At 38.3% G+C, this 15,801-nt stretch overlaps 4 protein-coding genes and 1 pseudogene across 19 annotated transcripts; all 5 read right to left on the bottom strand.

Moving 5' to 3' along the window:
• Positions 1-787: 787 nt before the first annotated feature.
• On the bottom strand, positions 788-4,996 carry AT1G80810 (Tudor/PWWP/MBT superfamily protein; the record flags this gene model as incomplete). 5 transcript variants are annotated; one of them, NM_001335012.1, is made up of 13 exons in its annotated part: positions 4,653-4,996; positions 4,212-4,415; positions 3,940-4,121; positions 3,715-3,841; positions 3,435-3,632; positions 2,628-3,353; positions 2,434-2,535; positions 2,273-2,340; positions 2,137-2,188; positions 1,944-2,030; positions 1,824-1,867; positions 1,648-1,722; positions 788-1,551 (listed from the first exon to the last, which is right to left on the bottom strand). In NM_001335012.1, the coding sequence occupies exons 1-13, from the start codon at positions 4,758-4,760 to the stop codon at positions 1,044-1,046; spliced, it is 2,481 nt and encodes an 826-aa protein (NP_001321712.1). In that variant the 5' UTR covers positions 4,761-4,996. The 5 variants fall into 5 exon arrangements, with proteins under 5 accessions (NP_001321712.1, NP_001321713.1, NP_001321711.1 ...); NM_001335011.1 differs by having other exon boundaries at positions 895-1,551; positions 4,653-4,713; NM_106729.2 differs by having other exon boundaries at positions 1,044-1,551; positions 2,273-2,337; positions 4,608-4,655.
• Positions 4,997-5,205: 209 nt separating this feature from the next.
• On the bottom strand, positions 5,206-6,490 carry AT1G80800 (annotated as a pseudogene). Of its 2 annotated transcripts, one of them has the most exons (3): positions 5,856-6,490; positions 5,674-5,739; positions 5,236-5,555 (listed from the first exon to the last, which is right to left on the bottom strand). The 2 variants fall into 2 exon arrangements; another variant differs by lacking the exon at positions 5,856-6,490 and having other exon boundaries at positions 5,206-5,555; positions 5,674-5,837.
• Positions 6,491-6,514: 24 nt separating this feature from the next.
• On the bottom strand, positions 6,515-10,293 carry FDM5 (XH/XS domain-containing protein). Of its 3 annotated transcripts, NM_001335009.1 has the most exons (9): positions 10,245-10,293; positions 10,046-10,071; positions 8,762-9,675; positions 8,495-8,676; positions 8,322-8,411; positions 7,900-8,184; positions 7,412-7,627; positions 7,083-7,316; positions 6,515-6,853 (listed from the first exon to the last, which is right to left on the bottom strand). In NM_001335009.1, the coding sequence occupies exons 3-8, from the start codon at positions 9,660-9,662 to the stop codon at positions 7,086-7,088; spliced, it is 1,905 nt and encodes a 634-aa protein (NP_001321040.1). In that variant the 5' UTR covers positions 9,663-9,675; positions 10,046-10,071; positions 10,245-10,293; the 3' UTR covers positions 6,515-6,853; positions 7,083-7,085. The 3 variants fall into 3 exon arrangements, with proteins under 3 accessions (NP_001321040.1, NP_178194.1, NP_001321039.1); NM_106727.4 differs by having other exon boundaries at positions 10,046-10,246; NM_001335010.1 differs by having other exon boundaries at positions 7,412-7,860; positions 7,957-8,184; positions 10,046-10,246.
• Positions 10,294-10,335: 42 nt separating this feature from the next.
• On the bottom strand, positions 10,336-11,942 carry AT1G80780 (Polynucleotidyl transferase, ribonuclease H-like superfamily protein). Of its 3 annotated transcripts, NM_001198523.1 has the most exons (3): positions 11,647-11,780; positions 10,618-11,563; positions 10,336-10,411 (listed from the first exon to the last, which is right to left on the bottom strand). In NM_001198523.1, the coding sequence occupies exons 2-3, from the start codon at positions 11,423-11,425 to the stop codon at positions 10,359-10,361; spliced, it is 861 nt and encodes a 286-aa protein (NP_001185452.1). In that variant the 5' UTR covers positions 11,426-11,563; positions 11,647-11,780; the 3' UTR covers positions 10,336-10,358. The 3 variants fall into 3 exon arrangements, with proteins under 3 accessions (NP_001185452.1, NP_178193.1, NP_849915.1); NM_106726.5 differs by having other exon boundaries at positions 10,387-11,563; positions 11,647-11,942; NM_179584.3 differs by having other exon boundaries at positions 10,387-11,942.
• An 11-nt stretch (positions 11,943-11,953) lies between these two features.
• PDE318 (P-loop containing nucleoside triphosphate hydrolases superfamily protein) lies at positions 11,954-14,917 on the bottom strand. Of its 6 annotated transcripts, none has more exons than NM_106725.5 (13): positions 14,589-14,917; positions 14,373-14,518; positions 14,156-14,279; positions 14,003-14,067; positions 13,799-13,912; positions 13,651-13,725; positions 13,353-13,463; positions 13,160-13,273; positions 13,010-13,081; positions 12,895-12,931; positions 12,686-12,798; positions 12,330-12,536; positions 11,974-12,245 (listed from the first exon to the last, which is right to left on the bottom strand). In NM_106725.5, exons 1-13 carry the CDS (start codon positions 14,674-14,676, stop codon positions 12,156-12,158), a joined length of 1,356 nt encoding a protein of 451 aa, NP_178192.1. In that variant the 5' UTR covers positions 14,677-14,917; the 3' UTR covers positions 11,974-12,155. The 6 variants fall into 6 exon arrangements, with proteins under 6 accessions (NP_001320868.1, NP_178192.1, NP_001320866.1 ...); NM_001335005.1 differs by having other exon boundaries at positions 14,373-14,481; NM_001335006.1 differs by having other exon boundaries at positions 11,954-12,245; positions 14,373-14,858.
• Positions 14,918-15,801: the final 884 nt, after the last annotated feature.

Genomic DNA, 15,801 nt, shown 5'->3' with positions numbered 1-15,801 from the left:
TTTCTATTTTACTTAGATACCACATAAAAAAAAACAATTGGTGAGTAGTTGAGAAAATTGACCTTGACTTTTAAAAGTTAAAATCTAGCCCCATCTTTTTGCTAATAGGAAAGTCCCCTGAACCTATATCCATATTTCAGTCTGTTTAACAAAGATTAATTTGATGTATCTTCCTGACAAAAGTTTCGTTTATATTTTTTGTTTTCAGCAAAGTAAGTACAACATTATTGACCGTTAGATTTATATGTCTTTTGGTAGCGAATTTTATAAAGATAAAAGAGAATTAAAAAAAAGGATTAAAATTATTAGTTAGAGAAACTAATATTATTTGTACGTGGTTAAAACAACTATAATTGATTTTAATATTTTTGATGAAAGTAATAAAAAATTAGATTCAGTAGTAACTAATAAGTTAAGAATAGTCCCTTTTTTTATTATAAAATAGAATATTAAAACTCCTATAGTTTATACTTTCGTTTGCAAAACCTTTTGAGCCAATCTTTGAACAGTGTTTCAAGTTAATACATCTATTTTACATATGAGATTTAACAAAGAAAGAAGGATGATTATTGAAGTCAACTATGATTGAAGTAATTTCTTTTTTTGTCACCTGATTTAAGTTGTTGATTGTTGAGTATTAACTTATTTAATACCTTCTTTTGAGAATGAGAGAAGATGTGGACAAGGATTAGTGGTCTCATTAGTCATTCAAGCCGTCGAGTCCAAGATGGTTGAATGTAACAATTTCCAAGTGGTTTCTCTATCAATAGTGCACAGAATTTCAAATTCGCACGTTGTAAATAATTTTTATAACCGACAGAGAAACGCGTGTGGCTCATAACATATGGTTTATACTATGTAACAACGATAATGAATTACAAATGTCACAAACTCTCAAGACACAAACACAAACCAGGTGACCTCATCTAAAACTTGGTTCAATATCAACAAATCTACTAAGAAAGATAAACCAGAGCGTCTAAGCAGAAAGAATCTTTCTGAAATGGTTTTAGCTTACAATGCTCTAACTCTATGTAACTCCTTCATGACTTTCTCTTCTCTTCATCTTCTTCTTCTTCTTCTTCTTCTTTCTCAATCTCAGACATGTTTGCGCTTGCCTCTTTATCATCAACCTCTTCTTTCTCTTCTTCTGCTTCATCCTCCATATGATCAATCTCTTCTTCTTCTTCTTCTTCATCATCCTCCATATCATCTGTTTCTCTCCATTTCGGCTCTTCCTCTGACTCTGAGTCCTCTCCTTCACTCTCACCCTCTGAATTTGGATATTGTTTCTCTTCTTCCTTAGTTTCAGCCTCTACACCTTTGTCCTGAGATTGTTCTTTCTTATCGCTACAATCATCTTCGTATTCCTGCTCTTCGCTTCTGTCATCAGATTCAGCTTCTAGACTCACTTCCTGCTCTTCTGCTGTCCTGTCAGTTTCAGCATTCAACTCTTTTAACGATCTTAGATTCTTTCCTTCTCTTGTTTTTTCAACTTGTTTATTCAACCTTTTGCCACAATCCTTCTTCATAAGTGTTCTACTTGAGGATCTATCACCATCAATATACACGCCAATCCTCTCAGAACAAGTCATCATCAAAATTTCATATAAACAATAACTTGAATTTTAGTAAATTCTCACACACCTTACACCTGAGGAACTAGTCGGTTCCACAGACACTGCCACGTTTTTGCTTTTCTTAACTTTCTGCCTCTGCATTCTGCAACATCATAAGAACCGGAATAGACTATTACCTTTAATACCATAGAAGATCAAGATTGCAACTTTACACAGATCACAGTAATGAACCGATTTACTCACATGTCAGATAAAGGAATGGACTCTGGCAGATCAATCTCCTTATCCTGCTGATCGATTGTGGGAAAATCATTAAGCACGGCGATTACACTTTATTCCAAAACAAATAGAAGAAACTTGTACCTCATCGGCCGAAGTGTCATCCTCGAGTAACTCCCAGCGCTCTTCAGTGAGATTAAGCTCTTCGGAATCTCCATCAGAATATATTACCTGCAACCAGTGGGGGAACAAACATTCCACATCAATCAATTAAGAAACAGGCACGATTCTGATAGGAGGAACAGAACTGAATAGCAGATCAGAGATATTCTCTCACCCGATGCATCTTCTTACGAGTACAATAGGAATCTATGACGCCTTCATAAAATCTGCACAGTGTAAGACCATCAACGGAAAAACAAGGATTACAGTACACTTGGAAATAAGAACCTTCAAGTTTCCAATACACTTACGTCTTGTCGAGCGGCCACCAGATATTGACTCTCTTACCGACCAAATCCTCGCCAAAGCCATCAGACTCCTTAAAAGATGGAAATCCATATGTCACATGGTAACAGATAGGTGACAATCAATGGCTAAAAATGGGGAGAGAAGGTAACAAAGCTTATTATACCACTTCTTTTCTCACTGTCCGTCTCCTTGTCGGATGGCTCTTTGGAGTTTCTTCTTCTGATTCGTTGGCCAATTGTCTAGCTGCAACTTGAGAAACCATCTTCTGCACAGTTGATCCAAACGTGAAATTCAACAAAAGGTTTAACAGTATTATTTCGACAAGAGAAATCTATGATCGTCTGTCTTGTTTTCAACCTTTCTCTTTGATGATTGTGGAACAAGAGTATCTAGGGGTGCACGTTCTAAATTCCTTCTCTTAGCAACCGAGCGAGCTGATAGTCTCTTCCCACTGGAGTTTACAATCTTAGCTTCTACAACTGGCTTCTTCTTGGCTGTTTTCTGACTCTTCTCTAAACCATTTTTGGACCTAGTCTGTTTGCTGGAGTTTCCAATCTTTCTGTCATCTTCTTGGTTTGGCTCTTCATCCCGGAAGCATGATGCCAATTTCTTCAATCTCGGTGAAGAAAGAGAATCAGAATCATAGTCACTCTCATCCATCTTAACCCGGCTTCGTTTAAGTGAACCCGTCAGAGACCTACTACTCGTGGCTGGGGAATTTTCTTTAGGTAAAGGTGTTTTCTTGGCAGGCACCTTTCCTAGTGATGATACTCCCCCAGATCCTTTTTTCTGGATCTTTTTGTTTGAAGACGTCTTTAAAGGATCTCTTTTTCCTGAAAGCCAAGAAATGTCATAATCCTCAGGATTCATTAAAGAATTGGGTTTCCGTCCTCTCTTCCCTGTTATTTCTGCATCTGTACTTTCAGACCTCACTTGCTTCAGACTCTGTTTCAACAAACTAGATTTGTTTCCGTTTCTAACTTTTTCCTTCTCATTGATTCCTCTAGTTTCATGTCTTGCAGGTCTCTTGGAACTACTTTTAGAAAGATTCTCCTTGCGAGAATGCCCCAAATCCAATTTCTCCTAGATCAAGGTATTTGGTTAAACGACACTATTAAAAGATGCTGAAACTCTACAAATGAACAAGCTCGCCAAATATAATACCTCATGTTCTTTGGTGTTAACTGGACTGTGGACTTTAGGAGTGTTAAAAACACTCTGGCATATGGACGAAACTACTGGAGAGTACATATCCAAGCTGGTCCCTCTAGACTTCAAAGCTTCGATGATGTATGGTTTAAGTTTACGAGCACATCTACTAAGAACCTTCTCCGCAAGACTCCAAGACATTGGTGAAACATTCTAAGACAGGAAGAGAATAAAAATCAAAATCCCAAGTTCATTGACTGCGAGATAATTAACTTGAAATAAGAAGAAACCTTACCTGATTTTCCTTTTTGACAGTTGCTAAGAGACTATCAAGCAAATCCGTGGACACTTGTTCGGTTTCATCTATTATTGCAATCATTATTAATTCCATTGACGAAAAGACCAGTTGAGGATGATCAGATCTATTAGATGAACACCCAAAAGAACCCCCATTCAGTCTATAATCTAAAGAGTTTGTCTCAAGTATTGTAAATAAGGTCTTTTTGTATATCTAATCTACCTTATGAATTTGAAGAAGTTCCGAAACATTTGTAGGATGAGGTCATAGCATTCCAAGTCCAACATCACCAAACACGATTTGACCTTTGCAACATTATCAAGAACAAACTCGGCTTTCTTATAACTCCGAGAGGAGGCATCAGCTAATTTCTCGAAAGCTTCTATTGTCAACCTGAAGATCTCCTGTGATACCAAAGAAGTAGGAACCAACAGATAAAGTAAAGAGAGAGAGACAGTGACATTGAAGACAGTGTTAGTGAAATTTGATATTACCTTCATTAGATCATCACTGTAAGGGGTTTCTGGGGCAGTAATCCTCACAATCTCGGTTAAGCAAGAGACAACTGAAACCCTAACATCAGAATCAGGATGGCTTAAAAGGTCAACTGATACCAAAGCATTCCTGGATGGAATTAGGGCACTTTGCATTGATAATGGTTGATCTTGCTCCACATTTTTAAGCAGAGACTCAGTTTCCTACGCCAGAGACAATTGAATTAGAAGAAAAGGATTCGCCTTTAACCAAATTAACAAGTTGGATAGACAAGAAAACGCAACGAATTCAGAAGAAAGCACCCAGATTTGATCAAACATATGACTAAAATCAACAATCAAGTTTTCCTTATCGGCAAGAAAGAGAAACCCTAATCGCATTCCGTGAATCCAAACCTAAGAGAATCTATTTGAGCAAAAGCAACGATGAAGAAAGTGTACATCGAGAAGAGTAAGAAGGTCGTCAGTAGAAGAAGGAGGGCTAAGAAGATTCGTTCCAGCATCGATGAGTGCTTTCGAAAGCTGGTCAAATCCAACAATAGCAGTCATTTCTTCTTCTTCCCCAAACAATCTCTCAAACTTCAAAACCCTAACAAAACGTAATCAAATCCTCTAGGCAACGCTTGAAATCCTCAAGGTCAGAGCAAGAAAAAGGAGAGAGCTTTCGGGTGATTCTGAGGTTAAGCGGTGTAGTTAAACATGCAAAAAATATCAATTTATATATGAGTTACTAATTACAAAATTAGAATCATCTCCAAAAGGTAAAAAAGGCAACTGGTATCCATTCAATATTTAGGTTTTTATTTTTTCTTCTTAATGAACATCTACATTGTGTTGAATCATAAATCTGTTTCCATAATTGTTCTTCATTTTGTTTAGCCATATGCACAGATTCGGTGGAATAATAAAAGTTGAAACTTGAGAAGAAGAAGAAGAAGAATGAAGCAGAGCCATAAATGTAAAAAAAAAAGTTTACTTTTTCGATAACATGTTCCCGCCTTATTAATCGTCAAAGTGTAAGATCAATTTTGTTACTTGATGATACGAATAATAATAACTTGATTTATAGAAACAAGCTAAATTTTATCAGCTGTCAAATGTTTGCCAATGTAACAAAACTTGGGCAACGAGATCGTTCTGAAAGAGAGCCAAATCGTGATGGGTCTTGGAAGACTAGAGCCTTACATAACTTATGGATCCAAACAAATTCCGCCAGCAATCCTCCAACAAGGGGAAACAAAGCACATAATCTCTATTCTTCTTGCATTTGGCATTGAAATGCTTTCTCTTGCATTTAGTGAGATTCAAGATGCTTCTTCACGATGTTGTTCCCTCTCCGTAATCCTAAGACAAGCAAAAGCATTCATTCAATCATAGAAACCCACAAGTGTGATGACGAGACACAGAACAAGAGTCTATATCAAGTTATGTAGCTTTTGAGTATAAGGGAGTCTCTCTTTACCTTAATTACAACACAAGAACATCCAACCACTTTCCTAGCATTGCCTTCTGAATCGATCTTGCAGAGCTGTCACCACATACATTGGTCATTTTACAAGCATCTAAGTTTCAAGGCGAAACCCCAACAAAGAGCATCACATGACAAACTAAACAAGCTATATGCAGAGAAAACACAAGACTTACACCGGCCCATTCACCAAGGTAAGCAAATTGATGTTATGATCAGCACATAGAGCTTTAACAAGCTTGACATACATAATCAGGTTGGTTACAGTCTTCAGCCACCATGAGCAGATGACTTCCGGAATAGCAGCTGCCTCAGCAGCAGGAGGAACAACAGGAGCAGCCTCATCGCTTCAAACAGCAAATTCTAGGACTCATTAGTCATTAGAACAGAAAGGCCAAAGTCACAGTGCAAATAAAACATGAACTTTTATTTAGTAGATAGAACAAGGAACCGATTTGCATTGTGAACATTATATAAACACAAGAAGAGCAGTCACTAACAAAATTAGCAAACAAGACAAAGAGAACCTTAAGATAGATGAATTAACAAATGCATATAAAATATAACAAGTAGAAATGAAAATCCCTAATCCATAGCCAATTCAGCAGATTCAGAACTAGAAATTGAGAGCAATGATCCAAGAAAACAAGAAAAACATGTTTCCTATTTGAAGGCGTTTCGGATGAGTAAGAAATTCGATTTATCTGCGATTTCACAACAAGTTCAACAATCGCATAGAAACTCGAAACGCACTAATGACGCAGAATTGAGTTTCAGAATCCACGAATTAACCTCCGATGGCCTCTGGCTGTGCGAAGCAATTAGATAGATACACGTGTAATCTTTTTTTTTATAAAATAAACTCACTGATTGTAACTTATTGGGCCCGTTTAAAAAGCAACAGTGGGCCTTTCATTAGGCCCACGAATTATTAGTCAGTACAGAAATCGCTGATATCTGAAGTTAATTGCCTCAAATAAACGGTTAAAAGGCCCACCGTGAGACAGAAAAGCCCCAATACTACATAACAGGTCTTGGGGCTTATCGAGGATTTTTGCAATTAATAAATTCATCCCTCCGGCATCCCCAGAAAAGCCCCAATACTACTACATAACAGTTAAAAGTATGCAACCACGGCCAAATTTATCTATTCCCTCCGGCATATGTTTGTTTCCTGCAACACAAGCACCATAGAACTAATTAGCTGAAATCTTAATTTATATGTTTTCATATCTTAAAACCAAAAAAAAAAAAAAATATTTGCAAGTTATGACACAAAACGTATCTGTAGACTTTACTAATGCATAAGCACATCTATTTCTAGCTTAAGATTTTTTGTGTACCAAGATCAATGAGAAGACAATACTACAAAGTACAAACTGAAGGAACAACATAGTGATTACCTTTTAGGCTCGTCTGCGTTTGAGAGTTTTGACCTGCTGCGTAATGTAATCAATCACTTCTTTCAGTGTGGCTTTTCTTCCTTGCTTGGAATTCCACAGTTCTGGGACTGAGTAGCGCCCACTAGGATTAAACTCATTAAGCTCCTCCAGTGCTGTCTTAACTGCATTCTTCACTTCTTCTCCCCACTCTTCTCTCAGTTTCTTTATTTCCTCATCTTCTTCATCCACCACTTCCTGTACCATTTCCATATAACAACACCATCACTACTAGTTCTCCAGACAAATGCTTCTCAAAAAGAATTTCCATGTAACATGAGCCATAAACAAACCTTCTTTCTGTCTCCAGTCCCCACATGTTTGAATGGCTGCCACGCTGAATCCTTGACCTTTTCCTGCCATTTCGAGCAAAGCATGGCATACTGCACCTGAGCTTCTTCTTCAACTGTGCATCTCTGCCTGCATGCTGTCATGAAGGGCTTTTCCTCAAGTTCTCCCATCCTCTTTACCCTGATGATGTTTCGATCACTCACCAATTCTCTCAATTCCTGAAAAAAAAAAAACATAACATGCAAACAATTAATCATTCACAGCTCAGGTTCCATTATGGCCGCTCGGAACTATTCACAGATTATGGACCTATATCACGGTGAGCATCTGTAACGCTGTTTAACAGAAACCTAAAGCAGTTGGGAAATCACCCTTGTGCATCCTCATCATACAGATTTCTCAACCGATTAGCGTTTGACCATGTCACCAACATTTCACTCTACATATTACACTAGCACCCAAAAACATGGAAGCATTTAAAATATATTACCGTAATCAAAAATTTGCGTGCTTCTACTATCTCATCATTGCTTTTACGTTCTTTTACCATGAGAGCCGAGTTAGTATCCTCTAGATCTTGTAACTCAGAACACTTTTCCTCTAGCTCTTCCTTCATCTTCTTCATTTTCTTCTTAATGCCCTCGTCATCTTCATCCTCATGCTTCATGACTTTCAGCTTTCCTTTCAGCTCCTGAATCTCCATTTGAAGTTTCTGCTTGCTGTCTAACTCCTTCTCAAGCTGAAGGATCTTGTTCAACGTCTCCTCTTTTTTCCTCTGGAGTTCAGAAAGAAGAATGTTGGAATCTTTAAACGCAAACAAGACATCTTTTTTTGGAACTTTTTTTTTTTTTAAACTGTGTGGAATTTGACACGCACAGATAAATCTAGTTTGACCATTTACTGAAAACAGACCTTGTGTTCATCCACAAGTCTTAGGACACGATCATCTGTCTTTTTCTGCTCCAGGGAAGCCAACTGGAGGGAGCTGTTCATGACATCGCTCTGCCATAACAAAGGAAAACAAAAAGATCATCAGTACACTGGAAACATCAACGCATAAGTATACTATAATGACAAAATATTACCTTCTTCTTGTCTTCATCAAGCTTTTGTCTCTCCAGTTCAGTTAATGCTTGCTTCTTGTCCAATTGTTTGGACCAAATCTTCAGATTATTCATCTTAGCCTCCAGTTCATTGGTTAGCCTCTCTTTTTCTCTAAAGATCCTGTTTATTTTCTCCCGCGATAACTCCTGCATTTTTTTTGTTTCTGGAGAAAAAAGTACAGAGACGACACAAACATAAACTCGGATGCAGCCATGGTGAAACACAAGCAATCAGTTTTCAGTACAAACCTTGTTTATAAACTCGGTCCAGCTCGTCTTTCTCTATGAGAACCCTCCGCAGAGAGAGCGTTTTCTCATTGTTCATGTACTGGAGCTTGTTCAGATCCTCATTTGTCATAGCAATTTTATTTGCTAGATCATCCACCACAATACTCTTATTCTGAATTTCCTCCTTGGTGATATCAGAGAAACTTCTCAGTTTTCCTACTTTGGACAGGTACTCTGCTATCGACCCTTGAGAGTTGTAGTCATCTGCACGTGCGCACCAACCATAAGCCTTAGACCTCCAGTCTCCTCTTTTATCAATCCAGTCCTTTCTGCCGCAGCCCCTAATCTCATATTCCTTCTCAAGCTCTGTGACACTCTTAAACCCACTCCAACCACTGTTAAACTGAGGAATGACGGCAACTACGGATTCCTGGTCAAGCCAAAGGGTTTTCACCTCAAGAGGATTGAACCTAGCGAGCTTCTTCAACCAGTAGGCTGAATCAAGGAGCACATTCTTGTTATCAGTTCTTCTTACAGGGTTGATGACAATCCCCATCCAAGGCCAGACATAAATGTCATCCACAACTGCCTGAGACTGCTCCGTTGAGGAAGAGGGGATTTGTGGGCGTGGGACATCAGCATCACCAGCAAGCTCGTTCTCCATGTATTTAGCCAACGCAAAGTGATTTGCTTTTTGCTTAGCACTTCTACTCGCAGATCCTTTGGCAACACCAGACGCATGAGCAAGTAGCTCCTTATACTTGTAATGCTGCTTCTTCTTCCCAGCGCAAAAGGGACACCTGAATGTGTCCTTCACCTTAACCTTGTAATCCCCATTCATCAGTTTCTCGTAAGGTTTTTCATAATAGACATCTATCTCAGACTCACTGATCTCTGACTCTTCATCAGAACTGTTATCCATCCTAGTAGGTGGCCTGTAATCACCAGATTTATAGGATTAGTTGACGAAAAACAGATTTAAGAAACAAAACAGGTTCTGTAGTGAGAATTCTAAGAGTCATGTTAGAATAGAAGAAATTAAGCAACTAAGAGTTGGACTTTTATTATGCCAAACAAAACAAAGAGAACCATTAGATAAATGAACAGGCAAAAGCACATATGAAGACCAATCGAAATGATGGTCACAACGATGTAAGTAATCAAAATCTTGACAATAACTAGTAAATGCGTTTACTATCACAGACACCAAGTTAAAAAAACCTAGAACGCTATATCCTTCACCAAATCAGCAGATTCGCAACTAGGAAATAAGAGCAATAACCCAGAAACACCATTAAAACTTACCCAGACACGTTCTCTGTCCCTTTGATCTGCGAGTAAACGAGCCACAAATGTTAGTCTCACATGGAAATACCTAAATCGAAAAAAAAAATCAACGAGAACCGGCGCGAAAGGCAAAGTTCTCAGTAATCACATAGAAACCCCGTATGTCACGAAAATGAACCTCAGAATCGTCGGAGAAGAAGAGTGTCAAGTCACTAACCTCAGATGATGATGACCGAAGCTTGCGCGAAGAAGAGGCTTGAGATTCAATAATACCAACTAAACGCTGATTGCAATTTAATGGCCCTATCCAATAGCAACAGTGGGCCTTATATTAGGCCCACGCAACCATATCCATACGGTAACTAACATTTTTCCCATTCGCCTCTTTATTTTCAGACACAAAACAGTTCAACTTTCAGACAATTGTGATCATACCTCTTCATTTTCATGTTTCATTAAATTATTTTGAATTTAGATCCTACATTTTGTGGAGTTATAAGTGTCTGATGATGCATTCTTATAATGGAAAAAGAGAGAAAATAGTTTTCAGGAAATTTTTTATTTAATTTTTTGCTAGATAGCAACCTGACCATTTTCAACACCTAATCCATACAAAACACCAGAATATTTGTGCAACGGACCAACGAAGAAATTCTCCTTGAGCTTTCTGAAAGTACAAGACGTGAGTAAACTATCCGAACCAGCTTGGTGACAGATCCCAACTCTCTCCACTTCCAGCAACTCCGCAAGCTTGTTGAGACCACCGTGAAGGCTGTTGCAGAACTTCATCAGGTGTTTAATGTCGTACACGGTCGGAAAATAAACGTTGATGAGCTTGAAGAAGTCTGTTTGCGAATCCGGCAGGTTTTGGCAAGTCAAGAGCTTTAGCAAGTATCCGAAATCGTACCCACTGTGGAATGTAACCCAATGCACGTTTTCGTTCAAGACGATCCCGGAGGACATTAAGAGCTCTGCGAATCTCTTGGAATCGATCCCGTCTAGCGTGTTTTTGGCAAGGTCGATGCCTGATTGCTTGAGAAGCTCGATGGAATCGAGAGCGAAGATATCGGAATCGAGATCGAATTCTCGGAAATTGAATTGCCAGATGCAATACTTGTCAGTGCCACAGGTAGGGAGGTTGCCTTGTTCATTGGAGAAAGTGAGGCCAAGCTGGATCATCTTGAGGATGTTGACGTTCGTCTTCAAGGTTTCGTAGTGGTAATCAGCGTTGGATTTGAAAGTTCCGACAGGTCGGACGACGATGCCGGGGAACTCAGTGTCCATGGCGACGTAAGGGAAGTCGTCGACGACATCTCGGATCAGATCCATTTCTTCTTGAAGGTTATCGTTCCAGACTTCGCGAATTTGAATCGAATCGTCTTTCAGAAACAGAGACATGTCTATGAATGACGAATTTGGTGAGCATCTGGATTATTGATGATGATGATGAATTGATGATGATGATAATGATAAGACGGTGGAAATAGAAAACCTAGAACGGATCTAGAGGAAGACCCGATCTGGTTTCATCAAAATCTGCGGTAAAATCAAACACCAACAAAGCAAAAATCAAACACAGAAATTGAGATAAGAAGGCGGTGGTGATAGATATATCGAACCTGATAAACAAAGCCGAAGTAGGTGGATGGATATTTCTAGAGACGGCGGCGATTGTTGTGGTTAGGGTTTCAGGGAAGGATGTGGTGGTTTATCGATACCCAAAATGGAAGCAGAGAAGAAGAGATAATATTATTATTACTTATCGATTTCTATTTTTTTAATATTTTTTTTTAATCTCTGTTCTGAATCCGATATTTTATTGTTCTCCACAAGTTTTCTTGTTTCTGTCTACTTCTGACAATTTCAGGATCGTTCCTTTTTTTGTGCGTCACAATTTTCCTTTGGCAACATTTTTCTCTTTTTTTAAAAACAATCTAATCCTGCATTATTGCTAAAACTTATATATGTATATATATATATGCGTACCAAATCCACTACTAACAAGGGAGGAGAGAAATAGCTATGTATATATAATGCATTAAGATTTTAATCCTATTTAAGTATATTAAAAACAAATGAGACATTAATGTCAAAATGCTAAAATGGGCAAAAAATCTCTAGCTAAGCACTAGCAAGTAGCAACACTTTGATCAGTTTTCTCTCCACTTTGGATCTTCTCCATCTCACTACTCAGTACTTCCTTCACTTTGTTCTTTAGCTGCAGAGCCATGTAGAGAAACAGACCACTCAAAACACACTCTTGCTTTCTTTCCACATTAAATATTTCTGGTAAGTTTCATACCTCATTGAGACCTTGTTCTGTTTTCACCGAGACATGAATTGATTCATCAGGTCCTCTTTCCCGGTACTTAATGATTTCCGCGTCATCACTGCTTCTATCTTCTTTGGCATACATCACCGGTGAGCCTCCCAGCAGATCGCATTTGGACACAGCATCAATCCACAGGTAATCCTTAAACCTCTCTTTCATCTCTTTATATATTTGAAACTGCAATGCCCTCACAACAAACATATAACTGAATCAGGATATATCAGACCCAATTATTCGGCAAATCAGATAACGGTGCACATTCTTGTGCTTTCCTTTGACACATCTGATGCAACGAAATCCATAAGGATTTGTTTCTTACTATATACCTGATCAGAAGGAGAAGTCCCACATTCTCCCGTTAGATCATGAACATATAGAACCGCGGTTGGAAGATGAGTGAGTACAGCAAGAGTTAACTTCTCTAGATTATTCCTATCCTCTGTAATTACCAAATAAAAAAATACAAGAATCAAGACTTAATCAAATATCATATAGTTATTCATCCACATGAGAGTTCGTAGCAACTAGACTTTACCATCGCATCTCCTAAGAAGGCCAGGGGTGTCTGTAACCTGCAATGCGTTTCTGGATGATTCAATAATCTATATCATGAGGAAAGTGATTAGACGCAGCGAAGTAAGCAACGCAACCTGAAATCGTTGGTAGTTTAAAACGATGTGACCCATCAGAATTCCTCTGGTTGTGAAAGGATAATTGCAAATCTGACAACCGAAAAAACCATAAGCATTAGACAATGCAAGTTATTATCACATATATAAAGATTGGTACATAAGGCAGACCTCAGGCTTCCCTGTTGACAGTATGCGAACCAATGATGACTTCCCAACGTTTGGTGCTCCGACAAGGCAAAGAGTCGGCATTTCCAAGTCAACAACTGGCATAGCCCTCAAAACCTGCAAAGTGCGTAACTCTGTTCATACATACAATTCTGATAACACTGGAAGAGACAAACAAAAGATTCTAGTAAGGAACCTTCGCTATAGTTAGCAAATCATCAACAGCTCCCCCTTGTTGTTGGAAAACCAATTCCAGCTTCTCCACACCTTCGCTCAAGCGTTCCTCTGCCTCCTTCTTTGACAAAGCCTGCAACGAAATTGAAAGATGTTTAACTTTTCCTACACTGATATATGATAGAATAAGATGAAAAAAATGGGATCGGTATGAAGCTTATAAGGCCTTTACTGATGTAGTACCAATCACAATCTACAGTATATGGGATTAACTAAAATGTAAGACACAATATGCTTTTGACGGAACTGAGGAGTCTGACCTTGGCGCAGAGAGAAGCATGTTCCTTTCCAACAGATTGCACCTTCTTCCTCAGAACATCAACTTTTCCTAACACCTAAAAACTTATCTATAAGCCTTTGCTAAAATCAGTTGCAGGCTAAGATGCTGAATTACTTAAAAATAGATACCTCTTCATACTTTCCATCACCAAGTGTCAAGTCAATAAGAGACCTTTCATATGGATGCAAGAGTTTCTTCCTGGGAAAACTTTCCATGTAGCCTTTTAAAGGTAGAGCCAGTTCCTTTCACAAAAAAACAATTTCTGATTTGGTAAAGACAATTAACGTTTCAGAATTTAAACCATAACACAGCGAAGGATGCAATGAACTTACTTTCATGAATGCATCAAGCTGTTTAGCACCTCTATTTCTTTCTCGCTTAGCAATATTAGCAATGCCTGAGACCAAAAATGGACAAAGACTCAGTTAAAGAGTTTGAAGAAGTTAATGTGTAAACAAAGACAACAAGATAAAGAATCAAATAACCTTTAGTTGGTTGGACTCTTTTAGACTTCCTGAGAGCAGAAGCATACAAATCAATAGATGGCATGACCATGGGCAGTTTTTGAAAAGCACCCAAACCTTCCTGCACTGGTGGCGATTGTTTTTCCTGCAAACCAAATCCAAAATCGTGTTTTTGTCTTAATGGAAACACAAAGTTGGAAACCCAAGGTTGGAGTAAACAAGGGTTCAATATATATACAGGGGAGGTAGGGATTTCAATCTGCTTCTGAGTGATGTAGGAAGTGGGCAAGTAGCTAGAACTGACGATTGGAGAAAGAGCCGTCTGAAGATTCCGACATTGACGCAAGCTTGGAGACCAGAAAGTGTGAGACTTTGTGGTGGAGGCTGAAGAAGATTGAGAGAGAGAGAGGTAAAACGAAACCATGGATGACAAAATCAGAGACAAAGTAAGTACCTGTGGAGAAAATGAAAGCTTGTAGAGAAAGCTGTGGTGATGTTAAGAGACGCCATTGATGAGGAACCAAGCTCGAGGCCAATTTCATCGTGTTTCTGAGTTCCGAACAAGAAAGAAGAAAACTTTTAAATTGAAGAACGAACGATCTAATCCAAAACCCCTGGCTTGACTTTTCTAATGGGCCTCTGACGCCATGCGATTGAATAGTGGAGGTAGATAAGAAAATTCAATCTCCACAAAAAAACTCACCGAGATTTCTTCTTCTTATTTCAAAGGGTCGAGTTTTGTAGTTGAAGTGAGTTTGTTCCAAACGCAGGTTGTTAATATTGGGCCTATGAATTAATGGGCTTTTTATTGGTGGTCCACTAGATTACCATACTTAAATCATTGTTTCAGTGCTCCTTCTTCTTAATGTGAACCAATGTGCCTTTTATTGGGCTTTAGATTAACCATTTTTTGTGTTACGTAAAAACGTGTGTCGTTTCCGTCTTTTAGGGGTGATTACTTGTCAGGCTTGCTTTAGTTAAAACTTTGTGTGGCCAATCTTGGAACTAGAACTTTACTGGTACATGCCAAGTAAAACTAAAAAAAATGATGAAGCAAGTTGATGATGGAGATGATGAGGAGGTGAAGAAGAAAATGAAAGAATTGAATAAAAAAAGCTAGAGGAGAGATTAGGAACACGATCCTCGTCATATATAAAAGAACGTCGAAGCAATGACGAGATAGAAGAAGCACGTGAAGAATTAATCGCGGTATAAATATTTCATGTTCTCGACTGTTGGTATGGTTTGCTTGTGTTCACGCACGGCTCTGTTTTTGTTATGATCTGCTCAGGGATTCAAAAGATTATCGGATGATCGAACGACGATTAATGGAGTAAAAAGATTGGGAGAAATTGTTTGTTGTTTGACACGACTATTATCACGCTCACTTTAATTGTGTGGTTCAGTAGCAATCTTAGGATGAGTATCAAACTCCTGATGAGTTGTGAATAGCTTTAGAAAATAGTCACTGTTTTTCTTTATAAATTTTAAGCATGCACGATAACCTGTTTCAAATAATTATGACCTGCCACATTATGATTTCATACAGCATTTCGTATAGACTAATACTATATACATTATTCAAAACTATGATTCAAACAAATGAAACTCCAATCTATACAAAACTTATACACATCGTTAGATATTTTGTGCATACATTTATATAC

Source organism: Arabidopsis thaliana (assembly GCF_000001735.4).
Source record: "Arabidopsis thaliana chromosome 1 sequence".
In the NCBI taxonomy this organism is placed as follows: Eukaryota; Viridiplantae; Streptophyta; class Magnoliopsida; order Brassicales; family Brassicaceae; genus Arabidopsis; species Arabidopsis thaliana.
The sequence above is the reverse complement of the archived record's forward strand: the minus strand, read 5'-3'. Positions and strand labels throughout refer to the sequence as shown.